This window comes from Rhipicephalus sanguineus, chromosome 11 (genome assembly GCF_013339695.2).
Source record: "Rhipicephalus sanguineus isolate Rsan-2018 chromosome 11, BIME_Rsan_1.4, whole genome shotgun sequence".
NCBI classification, from domain to species: Eukaryota; Metazoa; Arthropoda; class Arachnida; order Ixodida; family Ixodidae; genus Rhipicephalus; species Rhipicephalus sanguineus.
This window is the reverse complement of record NC_051186.1, coordinates 122,528,454-122,550,073: the sequence shown is the minus strand read 5'-3', so window position 1 is coordinate 122,550,073 and position 21,620 is coordinate 122,528,454. Positions and strand designations below refer to the sequence as shown.

Here is a 21,620-nt window from a genome sequence, read left to right as displayed (position 1 = left end):
AATTTTATGGCACAAAAAGTTATCGCGGTACGCAGGGTACGCACTAACCGGTAGGCATAGGGCGAACCACTACGGCTTAAGCGGTCAGCGAATGCATTGGGCTCTATGGGACTCGGTCGGGGATTTGTCGCAACTACGTTTTAACCGTTAGTACGTTTAAAGCGGGTACGTATTAACGAGGTTTGACTGTAACTCCAATCATACTCGGCAAGTTATGAAAATTGCGGCCGTCGACTCATGAGGCAGTAAACTCCAGTAGTGAGGTCATCCAACGGTCACTTGGAAGGAAGGAAGGAAAAACTTTATTGGGCGAGTGAGTTTGAGCCCTTTACGGGCCCTGGACCACCCAAAAGTGTTGCAGGGCCCCTTTCACAGAATGTGACAATATGTTATAAGGAGTATGCATGATCAAAAAGCAATTAACGAAGTTGCAAGTATGTTGACTCGAAACCCGCTCTTTGCAGCTCGACTCCGAACACTCTTCATTGGTGTGGACAGTGAGATCGGACCTGGCTGATAAACTGATGCAGCTGCCCGAGGACAGCTTCGTGGATGCCCTCAACAAGAGCCTCGTGAGCCAACTAAATGTGTCTATGTAGATAATGTAATTGCGCCACTTTATTGTTGCTTTATAATCTGGCTTCCTTTCGTCTTTCCTTCTTGTATTCGCTAGATATAGGCAGCATTGATCGTCATGTCAGTGATCATTCAATCAGCAAAAAGTTTTGCATCTTGGTGAATGACCACTTAACAAGCATTCCAGTAGTACTGCCTGCCATGGTGGTTTAGTGTCTATACTCAGTTACGACCTAAGAAAAAATGGCAAAAATGGACAGAACCACAGCGCAGACCTGCCCGCCCTTCACCTGTCACGCAAGCTGGTTTCCGCGCGAACTGTAACTACTTTTTCTCGGCTAATGTAAATACTACACATATTAAAGGGACCGGCAACCCATTTTTATGCTGCCCATTTTCTTTAGTGCAACGCAAAGCTTACCGGTGAGAGTGTCTTCTCACGAAACGGCAACGTGGAACACGCCGCGAAACATTTGTAATCAGAATTTTTCAATCTGCGGCGAATATGAAGTCGTAAACACAAGTGACAACCCATGCTGCAAACAGTGAGCGCGAGAGCGGTTCGTGTTCGAGCGCAGCGGTTTGCTGCGCATGTGTGCACACCGCGCGCATGCGCCGCGGCTCGACATTGTCCACTGGTTAGCACGAAGGCAGCGCTGCTTCTCACTGTGCAACTCTTTTTACCTCATAAGCAGCACAAAATAGAGCGGGTATAGATAATAATATACATACTCTAACATTGAGGACCAATTATGGCGCGCATGACAGCATCAGACTACGTACAGCAAAGTGACCGTCTTCATAATCCTGCCTCAAGGCTCTTCCACTAGGCTGCGCCACATACCGGTCTTTGTTGCTTTTAAACACGATTTAAACATAAACCCTACTCACAAGGCGAAAAGGATGCTGGAATCTGTCACTATATTTCACTGTCTTCTCATTTTTACCCGGATCTAATCACACATTGTGACTAGTTGTCAGTCCCTTTAAGAGTTAAAGGTTCGTCGTTACTGCCTGAAACATTACGTTTGGGTGAGCGACGATGTCAGAATCCCTGGTGAAATTTACCAGAATGTTCAAGTTTCTGGTGTAAAACCAGCAACACAAACGTGTGTCTGTATGGGAAAGTCAGCTATCTGAAACTCTCGAGAAGTGGTTGATGTCACCAAAATGAGTGAGTGATATTGGACGGAGTGTTTATGCAAATTCTCTGTGAGAGGGACAGCGATGGCTGTGGGGGGAGCTGACATTCTTTCTTAGGTTCTAACCTCTAGTGTGGTGCGCTGTTAAGCTCGAGGATGCTGGTTCAATTCACGGCCACGATGGCCACATTTCAGTGGGGGCGCAATGCAAAGAACAGCCGTGTACTTAGATTTAGGTGCACGTTGAAGGACCTCAGGTAGCCAAATTAATCCGGAGTCCCCACTACGGCATGCTGCACAAACATATTATCTTAGTTATATTATGTAAAATCGCAAAATTTTAAACCTTGGTAGTACTGTATGCTTTTAAGAAATGTTCATTGACATCTAGGCAATAAGAGGCAGCATTACCTCAGCACGTGCCATAGATTTGTGAGAGTGGTGAAATAACTTTTCTGCTGACCTGTTACACTGAAAATGATGATGCTGTTGCATATAAAATAAGGAGTTAGCGTCTAATGCCTAGAGTCTGTACACTTTTTACTCAGGAAATCAGTTTTGTATTCATAAAGATAAATGAAAATTGCAATAGGCTGGCCAGAGGCCACACATCATGGCCTTCAGCATTTTCTCTTCTATTAAGTGGGTAGCACTTTAGGGGCCCGACTCGTCGTCCCTTGACTGTCTCGTGTCACGTGGTCATGCAGTGGTCAGTACAGGCCTAAACCAAGGCTAACAATGCTCAAAACCAGTGCAAAATAAACTAAAAGGTTTAAAATAGTGTAAATTACATAAAATAACCAAGAATTAACTGCAATAGTTTACCTAAAATTGCAAGAAACGCTTCTGAAATATCCAGCTGATGCCCGCTCCGCGCAAGAGAGGGCGCCACTGCCTTGGCAAGTGCGCGATTGCCAAAACAGTGGCATGCACTGGGTTGCTCGTACGCACTTCTTCAGGTTTCAGGGTAGTGGAGCTGCATTAAGCGCAGGATTTACAACTACACAAGAACGGCATTAGCACAGTTTTTTTTTCTTTCCTTTGTTTTTCTTTGAGTGTATTTGCCACTAGCTCTGGTTCAGGTGTACATGGTAGCCAACACGTTGTGAAACCCTGTGGGCAACCACAGTACGCGCATGATGCGGCACATAGCCTCAAAAACTGTCCGCCAGCGCAACCGTTTACTGCATAGTTTGTAGATATTTAGTTGGTACAATATTGTGAAGGAGAGAGCAAATTATTGTTGGCTTGTTTTGATGCGAAATCATAAATTCTTCACCATGAATATTTCAGCAATATTTGTCTCACATCTTCCAAAAGTCTTGACTACAGATTGCCACTGTTTTCTGACTAATTCTGACTAATGATTGAATGCGTGTGGATTCAAATTGCATGATATGGTTGGTAAGCATGCTGCTTTGGCGACTGACAACACACACCCAAACTTCCAAGGCTGCACTACAATAATATTGATGAGCAAATGTTAGTTTGGTCAGGCCATCACGTTAACATGCAGCTATCATTGCTGCAACACGGCTTTATGGTAGGTTAAGGGGATATACAGAAGCAAGCACTGATCCTTCTTAAAGAGGTTTTTCTTCAGCCTTAAAGCACATGACACCTCCCTCACATATATATTGAGTGCTGTTACATATGAATACCATATTTTCTCTCATATAACCCACACAAAGATACAGAAAATTTGGAGCTAAAGCTGGGCAGGAGGGGGGGGAGTTAAACGCAACTCTGCGTGTGCAAGGTGACTTCATGGCAATGCTTCATGGCACTGCAAACAAAGGCGGCAGTGACAGTAGGTGAGGATGGGGGAGTTACACTGGTGGCTAAAACTGAGTAAAGATAAAGCTTTTGCAATTTTTAAGTATAGTTGGTGGGTCATTTCTATTAAGGTGTAAAATTAATTTGCACAGTTGAAATGGCCTGGTGATGCACAGAGATGTACAATTTCTTTCGCGAGCTATAGCCGGACGTGCGGGTTATATGGAGGGTTGAGTTATACACGAGAGAATATGGTACACATGGATACAGCTGTTCCACACTACTCTGAGGTGGTGATGCAGTAATGCATTAGACATACGTACTCGCATAAGTTGTAGCAGGTGATGACATTTCTGAAATTTAATTTTACTAGTAACACATTGATAATGGGATATGCCCATTTCTCAAACTTTAGGTCGCTTTTCTATAACTGTTGGCACTGTGAACACTGGTAATTTCAGATACAATATACTGCACGCACACTTCATTGGGCACCCGAGTCTGGCAGGCATGCCTTATGGGCTCGTGACATGACGAGTTCTTTGCAACATGTGCCCTGTTGTAGGTACCGGCGTGACACTGCCTCTCAACACATTGCATGGAGCGAGGTGTGCAAGTACTAGTGACCCCGATGAAACTGCCTTTTGTGTGAGTGGTACAAAAGCCGCCATCACTGCAAACGCTCACGCACGTTTGGCTTACGGTGGAATGCTAAGGTGTTTGCAACAGCTCTTTGAGCTCTGTTGTGGAGCATTGCAGCAGGCTTCACCATTGATTAGTATGATAAGAAAACAGCCTTTAATATAAATGTGCTCTGTGTCTTTAGTAAAATTCTTACCTATTTTTACAGGCACTCTGCCATGCCTATTATGTCTAACCACTTCATTCGCATAACTCGATGTGAGGGAATCCCACTTTTTGTGCGTGCTATCCACGGTCATGCATTCAGGATTCTTTTTGTGATAGTTGTCCTGTGCAATGCCACGCTTGAGGTTTTTCTGCAAGACATTTTGCTCACTTTGATGTTTGTTACCTGACATTGTGCGATTGATCGTCAGTTGAGCATTAGTTGGGAAAATTGAAAGGGCCCTTAAACCACCCAGAGGCCGAAATTTAGTTGTGGTGTGACAGTTGTACACGAGTCTACAACGAACATGTAGCCGTGAGGATTTTTCGAAATGGTGCCGTAATAGCAGAGTTACAGGCGTTTGTTGATCGAAACACTGCGATCGCTCGTTTCACTCTTTCCTTCGCTACCCTCCACTCATCTGCTCGTCTCATCTCCCAAAGCCGCTTTGCCCTCCTCGCTGATTGCCCCTCCCAATCTCACGTTACATACCGTCATCGCTGATGCGCTCTTCGAAACAGCAAGCACTTCTGGTTGCCGCGACTACGTGAACTCCGTGCTTCTCGGCTACCCGCTGTTGTTGCCGTGCTGGCCCGTGCTCATACGAATTGTACCGGTATGAACCCTGTGTTGCGCGCACATGCCTTCAAAGGATCGTCAACATGATGGACCCGTACGGTGACACGTGTCACGTCTTTTCGCTGTTCCAGTCAGCGCTCTTGCAGCCAAGCACTGACGCGTGAAAGCCATCGCAAAACACTGTCGGATTCAGTCTGCGCAGCTTATCAGACCACTAGGCGTGACTGTGCTGGTAAGCTAGCAATTTGGCAGTTGCGTAATGGGCCGCAGTTGCCGATTCGCGAGCGCGCACATGCGGACAACACAACGAAGAACAGCATGGGCAGCTGCTTGCAGATTAACCGTAAGTCGGACGTTCTTGTTCGACCAATCGCAGCATCGCCTGCATACCGCATCATAGATTCAACACGCTGATGTCACACACGACACTAGGCAGACCGGAAGTGCCTGGAGAGGAGAAGAAATTGTTTCTTGGAATTTGTGGTGCGCCCGTGGCTTGTAGCCCTGCCACGTGTGGCATTGTTGATCGTAGGAGGATCGAAAGGTGGGCCAGTTGGTAATTCATTTTCTTCGTTCAGGGAACCACTCGTTTCGTCCTTTGTGTTTTTTTTTTTTCTGCGCTCCCAGTTCGCTGAACGAAGAAAATTGTTGATCATGACGGCATTCTGCACATGTGCGAGTGTTTAAATATTTGAAAAAAATATCGGAGGTGGTTTAGGGGCCCTTTAAGAAACAGAACAGGCAGCCTGTTCATCTCAAAAATTGGGTTTCTTCAACTGCTCTTAGTTCATGATCGCCGTTAGCAGCTCTCAAAGTTCGCAGAATAACAGCAGCAGCAGACTAAACCCTCTGAGGTGACTACCTCATATGTCAAAGGGGCTAACCACTTGCAACAGGGGAATGAATGTCTGCGGCAATTGCAGCAACACGTTAGTAAGGAGGTTGGGTCAGTCAACTGTAGATGCAGGTTGTCTTGCAGTTATCACATGTGTTTCTCTCCTACTGCAACTTTCCTGCCACTCACAAGCGTCGTTTCAGCGTGCATAGTGGCTTGCAGACACATTCGGCCTTGAAGTCCCATCAACTAGTAGTCCCCATAACAGCTTCACCTGCGGACACACTTAGCTGCACAGTCATTTTCTTAGCAGTTAGCACACTTAGCAGTCATTTTTCTGATACTTTCTTTATTTTGTCACTCTTTGCTTGCCTGCATTTCACGCATCCACCAAACTACCGACAGCCACACCAGCCATCACTTAATTAAACCAGTACTATGCATCAGACGTGCATGTTAATGATGCCATGCATGAATTGCATTAATGTGCTTGCAGCCAAAAAAACGGTCAGTATGCATCGTCTGCTTTCTCTTGCACTGCTGTGTTTAGTTAATGTTTTCACATCATGATGTACTCTGAACATGTTGCCCATGTACCAAAAACATTTTTTTTTTTGTCTCTCCTGTTGCAGTGGGGTGAAGGCAGGCAAATGCCCCTGGTCAACACAGCCCTCTCCACATTTGCGTCTGCACTTCAGAGGTTTGGCATCGGTAAGTGACTTCAACAGCGGAGTAACCCACTCTGAAAAAGCATAATAATAATAATAATAATAATAATAATAATAATAATAATAATAATAATAATAATACTTGTTGTTGTTGGGGTTTTATGTCTCTAAACCACAATATGACTTCGAGAGACGCAGTAGTGGAGGGCTCTGAAAATTTCAACCACCTGGGGTTCTTCTTCGTGAACCTAAATTTAAGTACAGGGGCCTCTAGCATTTCAATATGCGGCTGCCCCGGCGGGGATTCAATCCCGTGACTTTCGGTTCAGCAGTCAAGAACCATAACCACTAGACCACCGCAGCAAGTACTGTCTTCCATTTGTGACTTATTCCTATCCATTCCTTGCCATGTAACCAAAGCGGACTTTTTTTTTTGTCACTGCCGAATGCTTTGGCGAGAAAAGTATGCAGAAAATGTCATGAATTTGTCATTTTTACTGGGATTACTTTGCTCGTGAGTAAGACCTGAACATGAAGCATTTCACTTTTTGTCTGGTGATAAGCTATCTTTTTTTTTTATCAAAGAAGTCTGTTGAGCTGAGCACTAATACCTAAAATTTTGTCAGCATAGTTGAAATAGATGTGCATAAATAAAATGCTTTATAAATTTAAACATCTTTGTAACTTTCCCAGACTTATGGCATTACCTCTGGTCTAAGCACCCCATAGGATTACTAGTGGCTAGATTATGAACGCATGGTGCTTTTACGGTCAACTGAAACATACTGAAACGACTGCACACGATAATGAAGTTTTTTTGTTGACTTTCTTCTTCTGGGTTCTGGTTACCACCATGGTGTTTGGATGATAGTTTTGCACAGGAAAAAAAAAAAAAGATTTCTTCCCGTTACTATTTTAGAACAAGCAACCTGCAGTGGTGGTGCAACTGTGCCACATTGGTGCAACTGTGCCATTTTGCCACAATTATACCTCTGCTCTTTACTGCACCCATTCAATTGCATTTTGAACCAACTGTGCTGATGTTCATATTCATACTGCTGCGAAACCCACTCCCCCTCTTTCCACCAATGCAATTTTCCTCGTTATAGTTGGCCTAACCAAAATATGTGCGCGTCATCTCCGTTATAGTCTGGAAACCCATCACTCTTATTGAGGAACTGTCGATAATATGTATGTGATTTTTTTTGCCAAATCGCTATGTTTCTCATAATGTAGTGCACGCGGGGGACCATGTGGGTATGCTTTAGGCACCACGCACTGTTCACGGCGTCTTCACGCATAATTATAATTTCTGAGGTTTTACGTGCCAAAATTATGAGCCATCTTCATGCAAATTCAGGTTTGAACGTGCAATAGTTTTAAAATAAAGTGTTCCATGTCAGTCACGCTGTGTGATGTTCTTCTGCATACCAACCGTAAAGCAAAGCCTAAATATGCAAGCATCGTAGCGCTTGTCACGCATCTTCTTTTGCGAAATCGACATAATTCTGTGGCAAACTAGCGCGCATACAAACTGAGACGTGCGGACACCGACCTGCCGCAGTGAGCCCCAAATAACGCGTGACTTGCACTCGTGTCCGTTATAAAACGTCTTTCTAACAGCCGATGTCGCAGTCAATCACCGATAAACGTCAGACTAGTCGCTCTCAGCCTGCAACACTTTCCAACCGATTTCCACCCATGTACTTGTTACAAACTACGCTTGCGAACGTGCTCAGCACAGCCACTGCATGTCCGCTAATCTCACAATTTGGCGCAATTGACGAATCTGGAATGCTGCTGCTGCAGGAGTTTCTCCCTGTTCACAGACTTCAGAAGTGCTGGTGCACCTTGTGGTGGCTTCGTTGTTAAATGTGAAGTGCAGTGCAAAATTATTGCTCTAAATACAAATCAGTTTCGCCACAAGGGCAAAGCAATCAGTCAGTCAGTCAATGAACTTTATTTATAAATTGTCCTGAGGAGCCGATTCCCCTCAAGCAGCCGCGCCCACGTGGGGACAGGAAGAGCGAGCCCCTCCGCCAAATTGCGGGCCCTCTGACAGCCCGGATTTGGACCTCCCGGTCCGAGCTGGTGATTGCCGTCCTCCAGGCGTCCTCTGTGCTGAGAATCTCGCAATCGCGCAACGCCGTGCATTGCCGTGCATTGCCACATGCTCTGGCAAAGCAGTGAATGCAATAGCAACAAATCGGAGGCTAGCAGCTAACCCTTTTGGGTCCGATCTTGCGTGGCTCTACAAAACACTGGTGTAAGGGAATACGAATGCTCTAGGGAACGAAGTAGTTTTCTTGCTGTGTGTTGTCTCAACACAAAGTAACCAGTGAGAGCACAGCAAGCACCATGGCCGCTCGCACGTACAAGCGTATACAAGCTGTCTGGTGATGTCTGTCGAGATTGCACGCATTCCACTGCTCATGACCACGCCCTTATGACCAAAGTTCACAGTTTCTGCTTGGGCAGCGCAGCTACTGCATTACGAGGAACATGAACGAACATGAATGTACAACATGTGTTTTGCCTCCATTCACATGAATGATGTGCTTGTGCCATGACACTCATCAGGTATCTGTTTCGCATCTTCTCGTCTCTCTTTTTCCTTTCGGCACATGGTATCCACTAGCGCCCCCTGCATGCAGCGATGCCCCAATGCGCATCCTCTCACTAGTGCCAGCGAGCCGGGCCACCTTCCCTCTGGGTCTGAGCTATGCTGCCCACTATGTACTACCCCGGGTAGCCCTCATCGGGTAAGCAATGCTGTGCATAGTCTCTACTGCCCACTCCTGAAACCTCCTTGCATTGTCGAATTGCGAGACAGTGTTTAACACTCTCGTGACCGCGGAAAAATCGATTGTTTTTGGCTAGTCTAGGAAATATTTTTTCCTTGCCAAAGAATTATAATTGATGCTAAAGTGTAGGGTATCAAATGATAGACAAAGAATTGGTCTTTCCAACAGTATTAATTTCAAACAACAGTTTTATTTCTAGTAAAATAAAAAAATTATCAAACAAAGAAAAATGCATCAAAAAGAAAGAAAGATTCATAAAAACATCAATGCTACTCTGCAAGGGTTAAACATTAAAAAAAATCGAAATATACGTTTTGAAAGCAAAGCTCTCGTAGAATAATAGTGGAAATATAAGCTCTGTAAGTACAAAGATTATTTACATAAATACAAGTATATAGGCACTAGTGCCTATCATGCCACTGCGCGATGCAGGTTCTCGACGCGGTGAAACAAAGGCTGGCTGCGCATGTTTCGGGAAAAAAAAAAATTTTTTCTGTTCAGCTTTCCTAGCATAGTTTGTAGTTCTGGTATTTTTCAATTTTCCTGTGTATTCGTTGAAATGAACAGTGTAGCCTGTTCCAAATCTGCAAAAATGCATAATTGTACTCTCATTTGACCTCTTTCTCGCTCATATACTGCCGCATACCATACGGACCTTCACATTTCACCATTTTCTCATTCACTGAAAGGTTCCGACGGGGTTAAAAGATAGCGTAGAAAAATCGTTCATGTGTTGCAATAGAGAAGACACGTGGTGAAGATTCTCGTGGGATGCGACGGTCGTCTTCTTCAGATCAGAGACACTGAAGAAGCCTTGAACCTTTTCCGTGGCATCACTGACGGTAGACGAAGGCCTGGAAATATGTGTCATCGACCCCAACACCAATGCAAGCGCGGGACTTCAATGATTACCATGTACACATGGAGTGAGACGAACTTGCTCATCTTCTCTTCAGTAACCTCCCTCCACTGATCCGTCGCTCTCACTGTATGTTGTCTTTTCGAAAGTATGCATCCACGCATACTTATCTGTGTGGTTGCATGTCTCTCTGACAACTTCTGCGGTAAAAAACAACATGAAGACGCCGCCGCGCAGCACACCTGAGCATTGGGTCAAAGTCTGCTCCGCGCCGTCTTCGCGAAGAGAACTGCGCTCTTTCTGCAGCCGGCGCCAAATGCTCCCGCCCGAATGAAGTTAACATCTTGCAGATAAGAGCTGTTATGTTTAGAACACACCGGATACGTTTACGTCGACGCGCGGCAGCGATAAAACTACCCGAGGAGAAGACGAAACTTACCGGCGGATAGCTGCTGATGTTCCGGGGAGGTTTGACGCACTTTCGCCGTCCGTACGACTTCGCCTGGCGAATCGAAGTCGTCTTTCGTGTCTGTGCTGCTACCATAATCCAGAGATTCCCGCTCATATTAATCGGAATCCGGCGAAATTCGCCGTTTCTGTGGAGCACCCGCGAGCAGGCGTCGACGCGAAGTCTGAAACAACGAGCGCTCACCTACCCGACTGCGAACGAGCTTTAAAAATCTCCCCCCGGTGGAAAAAACAAACTCGCAAACAAAACTGATAAAAAACATGTTATTTTATGCTTTGTATTGCGTTAGCTGTCCAGAACCGCTCAGAGAGTGCCAAAACTTGATCTTGAAGTCATCGATAACATACTATCGATGGGAATAGGCGTGGTCACGAAAGTGTTAAAGAGCTGCTAAACCACACAGGGGTCGAAATTTAGTTGTGGAGTCAGTGGCGGATCCAGGGGGGGGGGCGATTGGGCGATCGCCCCCCCCAAAGCTATAAGCCAACCCAACCCCCCCCCCCCCCGCTTTTCACCTCACCGAAGGCCATTTTTCAGAACGTAGAATTTTTTCAGGTGGTCGCTGTGTCCATCCCAATCCGAGACTAGGGAAGCACCCCTCACACAGCCCAGCGCTTTTGTTAAGAGCGAAACAGGCTTTCTAGAAAAGATTTCTTCTGCGTCCTGCATCTTTCAAATAGGCACCGACGAGCACAAGCCTCAACTATTTTGCTAAAGCAACTGCTGCCTTTATGGAAGCGAGCTAAAGTTTCCTCCCCACTCCCAGGGCCATCAGCTCTTCAGCAAAGCGAGGGGTCTTCAAATTCTCCCATCTTTTTCTCAGAGACAGGAGTCTGTTCTGTGTCATTCAAACTGGCATCTTTCGTCCCACCACGGCCGGGCTAGACTGCACGTGCGCGCTTGAGCGCGCACGTGCAGTCTAGCCCGGCCGTGGTCCCACAAAGCGTGCAGAACAAGTTACCTTTTAGTCAACCTTCAGCGGCTGGTCCAAAAAAAAAAATAAAAGAAGGAAGGCAGGCAGTGGTGCTGTGAATTATATTCGCCGAAGTACCGAGCAAGCCTCCGAAAGCTCCGTTTGACCGTCCTTAGGCTGCGGAGATAGAAAGGGCATTTTCTGGCAACACGACCGGCCAGAAAAAAAGGCAATGGGGAGGAGGGGGCGGGGTAACAAAGGGAGGCTTACTCCGAAACTACGTTCAAGGAATACTAGAGCTCGCCGTTGTGGGAATACTCATTTATCGAGCAGGTGGCCTGCCCTTCCCTCTTTCACCCTCCTCTTACCAACAACACTGATACGTGTTCCCCAATGTTTAGCGGAAATATGCGTTTTCTTCTTCATCAAACCAATACTGTTCATTCATTAAGTGGCAGCGCCAACCCAAGACAATGAACGATGAATGGAATGCAAGGGACCAGACAAGCGCCGACTCGTTGCTCAGTTTACTGCGGAAAGGCAGTTACATGAATATGCAAACTCTAGTAGCGCACGTGAGCAAGGCCATACAAAAAAAAGGTATCACATTGTACAACCAATTTGCAAAATAAAGTATTTTGTCTACAAAAACCACAAAATAATCACGTGACACTGCCACGGGAAAATTCTTCGTTAGTAAGCTTTACGGCTCGCTTACGCAGTTATCTGAACGTCTCCTGATATGTAAGGCTTCTGTTATATTACGTGCAATTTTGTTTCTGTAAGCGAAGAACATCTTTCAATCAGGCCAAACTGGCTCACAAATTTGACACTCTTTTGCAATGATCAGCTAAGTGTGAGTAATTAATTATTTTTGCCTGGTGGTTGTCCATGCTGTTTCAACCGGCTGTTATTATACCAGCCGGTCTAAACGATGTAAACATTATCGTAAGTTGGTGGCTACATGTAAACTACATCCAACTGAATATCTTTTGTTTTAAGACGCACAATTTTCGTTGTTTCTTTTGTCGTTTTTTTATCGCCCGCACGGCAGATTCGTTTAAAGGTATCGGGGGCATTAAAAACAAACGTTAATGCCGAAACGGCTGCTTGCGTGCTTAACTCCGTGGAAAATGAGATGTATACATGTGCAGCCAGCGTCAAAAGTTTGTGGACCATGAAACATATGTAAAAGCTGAATATTCCGATTGCTTTGGCAGGCACCGTTGAATTTAGATTTCCGCAGTGTTAAAAATGTGCTAACAACATGTACTGTGTATTTCGACCGAATACACTCACAAATCACTAAATTCAAAGTTTTGTCAGATGCAGACTTAGTCGTCTCTAAACTTTTGACGCCGACTGTATATGAGGCGAACAGTGACGCGCTTACGTTGCGTATCGCTTCTTACACTAGAGTGCTCTGGTTCAGCAGTTTTTATTATCTTATCAATCCAGCCTATTTGAATCTGTTAATTTAACGTGAAAATGCTAGATGCATTTTGCGATAGCTGGGGTGACGATGGACAACGCCCCGAAAGGTTGATCTCGCTTCTAGGCGTATTATCACTGCTAGTAAAAAGAAGGCGGCTTTGTGCATTAATGTCGCATGACATGTTTTGTATAAAACCATGGTGATGCCAATAAAAAAAGGGAAAATAGACGACAGACTGCAGAAGGTTAAGCATCACGCTGTGGAATTACTTAAGTTGATCACTTCAGAACGTCTGTATTCTTCGGTTAAGAAAACAAGAAATATGCACCTTGAAGAGCCGCCGCAATGGCTTAATGGTTATGGTGGAAGGCTACTAACCCGAACGACGCAGATTCAACCACGGCCGGGCTCGCATTTCTATGGAGGCAATTAAACAGCTAGAGACCCGTATACTGTGCGCTTTCTGCACATATTAAAGAGCTCCAGGCGGTCGAAATTATCCGAAGCTCTCCACTAAGGCATCTCTCATACCTTGAGTCGCTTTCGGAAGTTAAACCCCATAAACCAATGAAAACATTCATATTGAACTTGAAGTGTAATTTTCTTGCAAAAAGCGCAAAAACAAGGCCATTTAGAGCCACTTTTACTCAAAGAACCACGTGGCGACAAAAGAACCACGTGGCGACAACATATAGCACGCTTTATTCAGAATCAGCTTTCGAGGCTAAAGATCTGCGACCCACTTGTCATACCGAATTCTGAAGTGGTCGTCAGGCATTTCAGAGAAAAAAATCCAGTGGGTTGTGGTGTTTTCACTATACATGCACTTCTACTACTCGATTCTTCACACTAGCTAACAGCTGCATATTGAGTATCTGTGATGATAATGATAAAGACAAGTTCGGAAATAATGGCACAAGATCTGCTAAAACATTGTTTGAAATTGTAGCTTCCGATGTAAAATATATATTTATCAGATACGAAAGCGCCACGTATGTGCAGAATTATGGGTTATGTACTGGCTCGACGTTTGCCTCAATGTTCAGGGCTATTTGCTTGGCCAGAGTTTACAGAAAGATTGGAAATGGTTTACTTAAAACGTTTTTCGGTTTTTAGATGATTATTTGATTATTTATGTCAAAGCTGTACGAGGGTGCATTGTTCTTGATGCGTTAAAAGTGTTCCGCGATAATGGCATCGACTTTAGTTTCGCAAATGAACTTGCACAGCATAAAGAATTACATCTCCTTTACTTGTCACCACAGCTAACCTCCAAACACCGTTGTTGCTCATATGAATTCACACCAATAAAATCACTTCTTAAACATAACTCAGGCCATTATAAAAGTATAAAAAAACGTAATTGGAGCCTCGTGCTGCAATTATATTTTTTGTTCTTTGTTAAAAATAATGCCCTTATAAAATGCATCTAGCATTTTCACGTCAAATTAACCCACTCAAAGCGGCTTGATTAGCGGAAAACATTACTTGTGAGTGGCTTAAAGAATAATTGAGATAATGAAACCTGTTGCACCACAGCACAATAGTGTAAGAAACGACACGCAAGCCGCAACGTAAACGCATCACTGCTCTGCCTTATGTATACATCGCTTTTTCCACGGACGCAAGCAGCCGTTTCGGCATTAATGCCCCCGATACCTTTAATGTTTTTAATGCCCCCGATACCTTTAAACGAATCTGCCGTGCGGGCGATAAAAAATGACAAAAGAAACAACGAAAATTCTGCGTCTTAAAACAAAAGATATTCAGCTGGATGTAGTTTACATGTAGCCACCAACTTACGATAATGTTTACATCGTTTAGACCGGCTGGTATAATAACAGCCGGTTGAAACAGCATGGACAACCACCAGGCAAAAATAATTAATTACTCACACTTAGCTGATCATTGCAAAAGAGTGTCAAATTTGTGAGCCAGTTTGGCCTGATTCAAAGATGTTCTTTGCTTACAGAAACAAAATTGCACGTAATATAACAGATGCCTTACATATCAGGAGACGTTCAGATAACTGCGTAAGCGAGCCGTAAAGCTTACTAACGAAGAATTTTCCTGTGGCAGTGTCACGTGATTATTTTGTGGTTTTTGTAGACAAAATACTTTATTTTGCAAATTGGTTGTACAATGTGATACCTTTTTTTTTTGTATGGCCTTGCTCACGTGCGCTACTAGAGTTTGCATATTCATGTAACTGCCTTTCCGCAGTAAACTGAGCAACGAGTCGGCGCTTGTCTGGTCCCTTGCATTCCATTCTCGTTCATTGTCTTGGGTTGGCGCTGCCACTTAATGAATGAACAGTATTGGTTTGATGATGAAGAAAACGCATATTTCCGCTAAACATTGGGGAACACGTATCAGTGTTGTTGGTAAGAGGAGGGTGAAAGAGGGAAGGGCAGGCCACCTGCTCGATAAATGAGTATTCCCACAACGGCGAGCTCTAGTATTCCTTGAACGTAGTTTCGGAGTAAGCCTCCCTTTGTTACCCCGCCCCCTCCTCCCCATTGCCCTTTTTTTTTTGAGGAGACTGGAATGTTGGGCTTCTTGGTATCATTGGAAGAAAAAATGTGCACAAGAAACGGGGAGCCCGAAGACGAGGCGACGGCACCGGCGCTAACTGGCAACTGACATTTTTTTATTCATCCCAGAGCACATGAAAAAAAAAATGCTTTTGACCTCTCGTGGCTAGCCCTTACACGTGGCGGTCATTTTAGTAAGCACCAAGATAATCCATCCCTACTTTATCCGAAGTTAACGACCGCTGGGCAACTTACTTATCCACTTTAAGAATGAAGAAGACTTCTGCGATCTAATGGTCCTACCACCTGTTTTTTCTCTTTTTTTTTCTCGGAAACGTTTCTGGCCGGTCGTGTTGCCAGAAAGTGCCCTTTCTATCTCCGCAGCCTAAGGACGGTCAAACGGAGCTTTCGGAGTCGCGCTCGATTATACCCCGCACACTTGCAAAAAGGTCCTCCCAAGTACACGGTTATACATGCACCGAGGGGGAATTGACGAATGCCTGCTGAATTTTGTTGAATGGACTGATTCGACATGCTCAATTGCTCTCGCAAGCTTGCTCGGCGGCACCTGCCTTGGACCAGTATTTAAGCAGCAGCGCAATACTGTCAGAGGGTACTCTCAGTGAGGACTCTCAGGTGCCACTGTAGAGTGTCAGCTCCGAAGTCCCATTTTTCGTCTCCGCCCAATCTCCATCGTGGTCTTCGGGCACCCATGGAAGGAACCGTTACTCCGGCCTACTAGCACTTGGAAGATTGAACCGCCGGTGACCAGCTTTTTATCCGAGTTTCCTGGGTGCCTACTGCGGCGACCAATGCGTAAGTTTTTCAAAATTTTGTTATTATTAATCCTTGCGTATGAAATGCTGCGGGTAAAATGTATGGCGCTGTCCTTTGTGTGTCACCTAGCAAGGTTTTAATGAAGTGAAAGCCATATTTTGCGTTTATCAGGTATCAAATATTGATCATCCCTTCACATCACTTTACTTCACTTTATTTTCCTTACAAACGTCACATTTGAGGTATTACATGAGAAGTGGGGTTTACAAAGTTCTTCAAATTCGTGGCTCCATACATTTATTAAGTGGTGCTAGATCTTAGTTTTATTGTAAATGTTGTTGAACGGGTGATTTCGGCAATGTCGCGGGGCAGGCCGTTCCGATCAGTCGTAGTCTAAATTCCATGGCTGTGCCGTACGAACATAGGTCGGCAAACTCACTCATGAGTCGACTCACTCAGACTCACTCAGACTCATATCGAGACGTGAGTCTGAGTCTCAGTGACTCCGGGTGAGTAGAGTTTTTGTGAGTCTGAGTCCGAGTGAGTTCGGTCGGGAAAAATTTTGGTGAGTCTGAGTCCGAGTGAGTCCGGTAGAAAAAAATTTTGGCGAGTCTGAGTCCGAGTGAGCCCAAAGGCCAAAATATATTGCATGAGTGAGTCTGAGTGAGCTCCACATTTTTTGCCGACCTATGGTCCTGTCTACTCAACTTCAGCATTGCTATCAGCCTTATGTCGTCTCACGTTTATACTCACGTATAGTCCCACATACTTCAACGCGCTACCGTTCATAGGTCAGCTCAATATTTATTGATCAGATGCGTGAGTTGAGGAGGGAGAGGGGGAGGAGTCGCCTTGACCTCTCCCCCCAAACTTTTTCACGGGAAGTTACTGATAAAAATATCTCGTGTTTTAGTCATCTCATTCAATAAAAAGGTCCTTATTGAACTACAAACTCAGATAACTCGTATTTGAAGGTACGAAATCAAAAGATGCTAAGTAGCGCACCGATTATGCGAGATATTGGCGTTAAAGAGCATTGACATTATGCTAGAAAAAGGCTAATTATAGGCTAGCGGACTCATGAGTCGACTCACTCAGACTCACTCAGACTCAGATCGAGCCGTGAGCCTGAGTCTGAGTGAGTTCGAATGAATTATATTTTGGTGAGTCTGAGTCCGAGTGAGCCCTAAGGGTAAGATATGTTTAGTGAGTGAGTCTGAGTGAGCTCCACATTTTTGCCGACCTATGCGTACGAAGAACTTAGAATGGGCTAATCGTTCGAGTTATTACTATTCACTTGCTAGCCCGGTAGTGAATTTCACTAACCCGCATTTTATTATCTTCCATTTCCAAGACGGTAGTGCTTTTGTGACTAGTAAACGGTTAGTATTAGGTTAGTGATGTTGCCGGCCTTTGTTTTTTAAGAGTTTAGCTGCCAGGAGGGGACAGGAGAAAATGGTTTTGATTACTTCCCGAAATTTTCTAAAGTTAAAAATGCGATACATTTGCGAAAAAAAATGGCGAAGTCGAGTGTTGTGCTTCAAATGCAGTGTTTTCTTGTTCCTTTTTTAGCTAGTTACGGCACGGCCGGGCTAGACTGCACGTGCGCGCTCGCTAAGGAAAGAAGCGTGCGCACGTGCAGTCTACCCGGCCAGGCCTCCCAAGCTCGGCCAGGGGACGCTGCGTCGCGTGCGTTTCGCCGCCTTTCTTGCAAAAACCGGTCGCTGCTCTGCCCCGCACCTGCCTTTTGACTGCGCTGTCTCAGCACGTTCACGCACCCTGCACGCGCTGTTCTCTGCTCGCCTTGCACGTGCAGCTTCACTTGTCGCTTGCTCTGAAGGTTTAGAAAGGTGGAAAAGATGGAAAAAAACGTTTTCACGGTGTAAATCTCACCAGAGGAGAGCGGTTGATCGACCACCTTTGCGGGACCGAGCAGGTCGTCAAGGACGATGCTGTTTGGGCGAGCGCTACGTGCGTGCCGATGGTGAAAGGCCACATTTCTATGACATGAATAGGGAGGTGACTGCGCGAGTTCTGTAATTATATGTTACCGGTAAAACACACCTTCGTTGCGGCAGTCGTGTCTGCTCGGAGCTGTCAGCAAACAACCACCACGCTTTCGCGTGCGCTTTCGATTGATAACTTTCGATTGCTTGGATGCCAAGTTTGTCGCGTGTCTTTAAATTTATTATGAGCTCAGCGTGAAGAGCATAAATTTACATCTGCCCTGGCAGGATCGCAATGCGCATGCAGTGTTCAGTTTCGTGGGAGTTTCACTTTTGCCGAGGTTTGCATCGGATGATAACAACGTCGGATCGCCTTGAATTTTTTAGAGCTCCCTTGGATAGCATAATGATGCGAGCAAAAAATGTTTCATACCCACTTCGACCAAGCATGTTTCTTGCAGAGTCTTGTTTCATTTTGGATAATATCGAAGCCTGATAATGCACCTTGTTCGCTGATTCGAATGTCACTTTGGTTGTTTCGACAGCTCGCTTTGTCAGCATCATACTATACAATACCCACTGGGATCGCGCATATTTATGATAATGCCGAGCTTTGTGCCCGATGCTAAGCCCGTCTGATTTCGCGAAGCCATCGAAAATTAAAGTCATTTCAATCACATTAAAGTTATTTCAATCAATCGAAAATTTAATTGCCGCCTTGGTTTTTTTGTCAGCTCGTTTCCAAAGCGGCAGCTGTATATCGCCCGCGGCTCGCACGCATGCAAGCCTATAATATTTTACTATTCGAAACCATGACATTATTATGAGTCACGCCGTGGTGGGGGACTTCGGATTAATTTCGGCCACCTGGGATTCTTTAACGTGCACTTAAATCTAAGTACGCCGGTGTTACTGCATTTCGCTCCCTTCGAAATGCAGGTGCCGTATGCGGGAATCGAACCCATGACCTCGAACTTAGCAGCGCAACACCTCAGCCTGCTAAGCAATCACGGCGTGTTGCATGCAAGGCCAATTAATATAAACGCTCAGTGCAAACATGCAGCTTAATTCTGTTTACAGTTAGCCGCGACAGGAAATGTACCGCAATCAGCTGAATAAAACACTTGCAGTACTCACGGTGCGGTATTTAAACTGTTGTGCATTAAGCCAACATGCTCCGCTGCTGTCACATTACAAATGGTTGACTCGGAAACAAGCGCGCAATCTCGAAATGTACAGCGGTTGTCTATTTGTTGTAGCTTCGGTTCACAAACGTACTTCCCTTTCAAATGAGCACGATCATCGCGTTTCTCCCCATTAATAGTTCGTAATACTGTGTAGAACAAAAAATTGCTTCAAGGTGACAAGACTGCGAAAGCTCCTCTCTTAGTGCGGCTAACTGCCATAATCCACTCTTGACGCCTCTGCTCCTCGCACTGCTTGCATTGCAAACGGTAGAACTTGACGGGGAGTTTTTGGCTCTTCATCATTTTTAAACTTCTGTGACAGTTCACAATGCAGCAGGGCTGCGTGCCTGCTTTCCAGTACGACGAAGGAGCTGCACCCATAGCGTGAAAAAATGCGAAATAAAAGCCCCGGGGAGCACGTTCTCCGCGCGCGCAATGGGAAAACCAAGCAAGCGCGCCCGGTCCGAGCTACCAGAGGTTTCCTTTCTCTCCGCTGGGGCGGTGGACGGCGCTGCGCAAACTTGAGCGTGGGAGCTACCGTATGGCGGTACCGCTCCTCCTTTCCCGGTCGTCGACCTTTTGCCAGTGAAGGCACGTCCTACCTTCCCGCAAGTTCTCCTTTAGTGTCTTTCCTCCTCTCTGTCTTCTTTTCATCCCCTTTCCCCGTGTGTGTACTGGTTGAGGTGTCCTATTCGAGAGACAGTTATCGTGCACACCAAACCCCACTTCTTATTTCTGAACAGAATCACCTATATAAACCCCAACACCACAAAAGCTTTTTCAAAAATTACTGTGGGGTTGTCACGCCTGATCGTTGCCTGTCAGCCTACACATTGTTAACGAGACACCTGTCGTTTGGGGTACGAACGGGGAGCGGCAAAAGAACCAGCGGGAAAGGAGGAACGCTACCATACTGCCTTACCGATTTGCGTACCGTATTTCAGTAACTTGCTAAAACGCTCTATTAGTGTTTTTAGCAAGTTACGCTAATACCGTGCCCTATACGGTACGGTATTACCGCACCACTCCTCCTTTCTCTCTTGTGCATTTGCCGCTCCTAATTCCAGTGAGGGTACATCAGCTCTACAAATGCTTTTCTTCAAAAATGACTATGAAATTGTCACGCCTAAGTGCTGCCTCTCAGTCTTTGTATGGTGAAGGAGGAACCTGTTGTTCGGGGGACGCACAGTAACTGGTACGGGGAGCTGCAAAAACACAACGAGCTAGAAAGGAGGAGTGGTGCGGTAATACTGTACCATATATGGCACGGTATTACCGTAATTTTCTAAAACGCTCTATTCGTTTCTTGTATTGCTACCACGCTTGCAAACGATTTTGTACGTTTGTGTAATCATTTGTACCGTTTGAAAATGAAAACTGTTTTACAATTTCTTATCTGCACTTCTGAAACCATTCCAAAAGAAATGTTGAAAAAAAAATTCAGCTTTGTTTTGCCTACATCTTTTTCTTCGATAGTGAAAAACGTTTAGTGCGAATTTCCTTTCTTTTTACAGTTACTGTGAAGAATGAAGCGGGCGAGTACTAAAACGATCGACAGTTTCTTCCGTCCAGCTGCCAAGAAGACTCGCCAAGAAGACTCTCAAGCCAGTCGTACGGAGACTCCATTCCCCGCTCCTTCGTTGCACGTAGATGAGATTGATGCGAATGTTGTCTGCATGCAGAATGCCGAACACGAAAGCAAAAGATCGGACGCCACGCTCTTGACAGCCAGCGACAGTGGAGGCACTGCCATGGTGTCGGGTTCTTTGGACATTGCAAACTTCGTGGAAAAGCAAGTTGACAACTTCTCCAAGAGGTGTTTGCTGGAGTCCCATTGGCAGCCGCCACAAAATTATAGCTTCCCGCACTCCATCCACAAGAAAGGGGGCAAAGAGGAAAAAAGATATTTGAGCAGTGCACATTTGCTTAAATTTAAGTGGCTTGTTCTGTCGAACAGTCAGAAAGGTCTATATTGCAAATACTGCGCATTGTTCGCAACAGGCGCCGTTGGAGGCTACCAAAGAAATGTTCCACTTCAGAAACTTGTGACGAGACCGCTCAGGACATTTGCGAGGCTACTAGGCAAGGATGGCGATCTTCCTCGGCATGAAGCCACCAGATACCACAAGGAAGCAGTGGAAGCCGCAAAAAACTTTCTTGCTTGTGCTGGTGCACCGGAAAGAGATGTCGCGAACCAAGTGTCCAAACAGCATCTACTTCAAGTGACTGAGAATAGAAACCGTCTGATACCCATCATAGAAAGCATCATATTT

At 45.2% G+C, this 21,620-nt stretch overlaps 1 protein-coding gene across 1 annotated transcript in view; it reads left to right on the top strand.

Moving 5' to 3' along the window:
• The window catches only part of LOC119373545 (ubiquinone biosynthesis monooxygenase COQ6, mitochondrial), a 54,704-nt gene that overhangs the window by 21,699 nt on the left and 11,385 nt on the right, over positions 1–21,620 (top strand). The window contains exons 8-10 of the mRNA XM_037643598.2: positions 465–572; positions 6,388–6,466; positions 9,062–9,185. Coding sequence (XP_037499526.1) covers positions 465–572; positions 6,388–6,466; positions 9,062–9,185 — 311 coding nt within the window. The remainder of the gene's footprint in view (positions 1–464; positions 573–6,387; positions 6,467–9,061; positions 9,186–21,620) is intronic.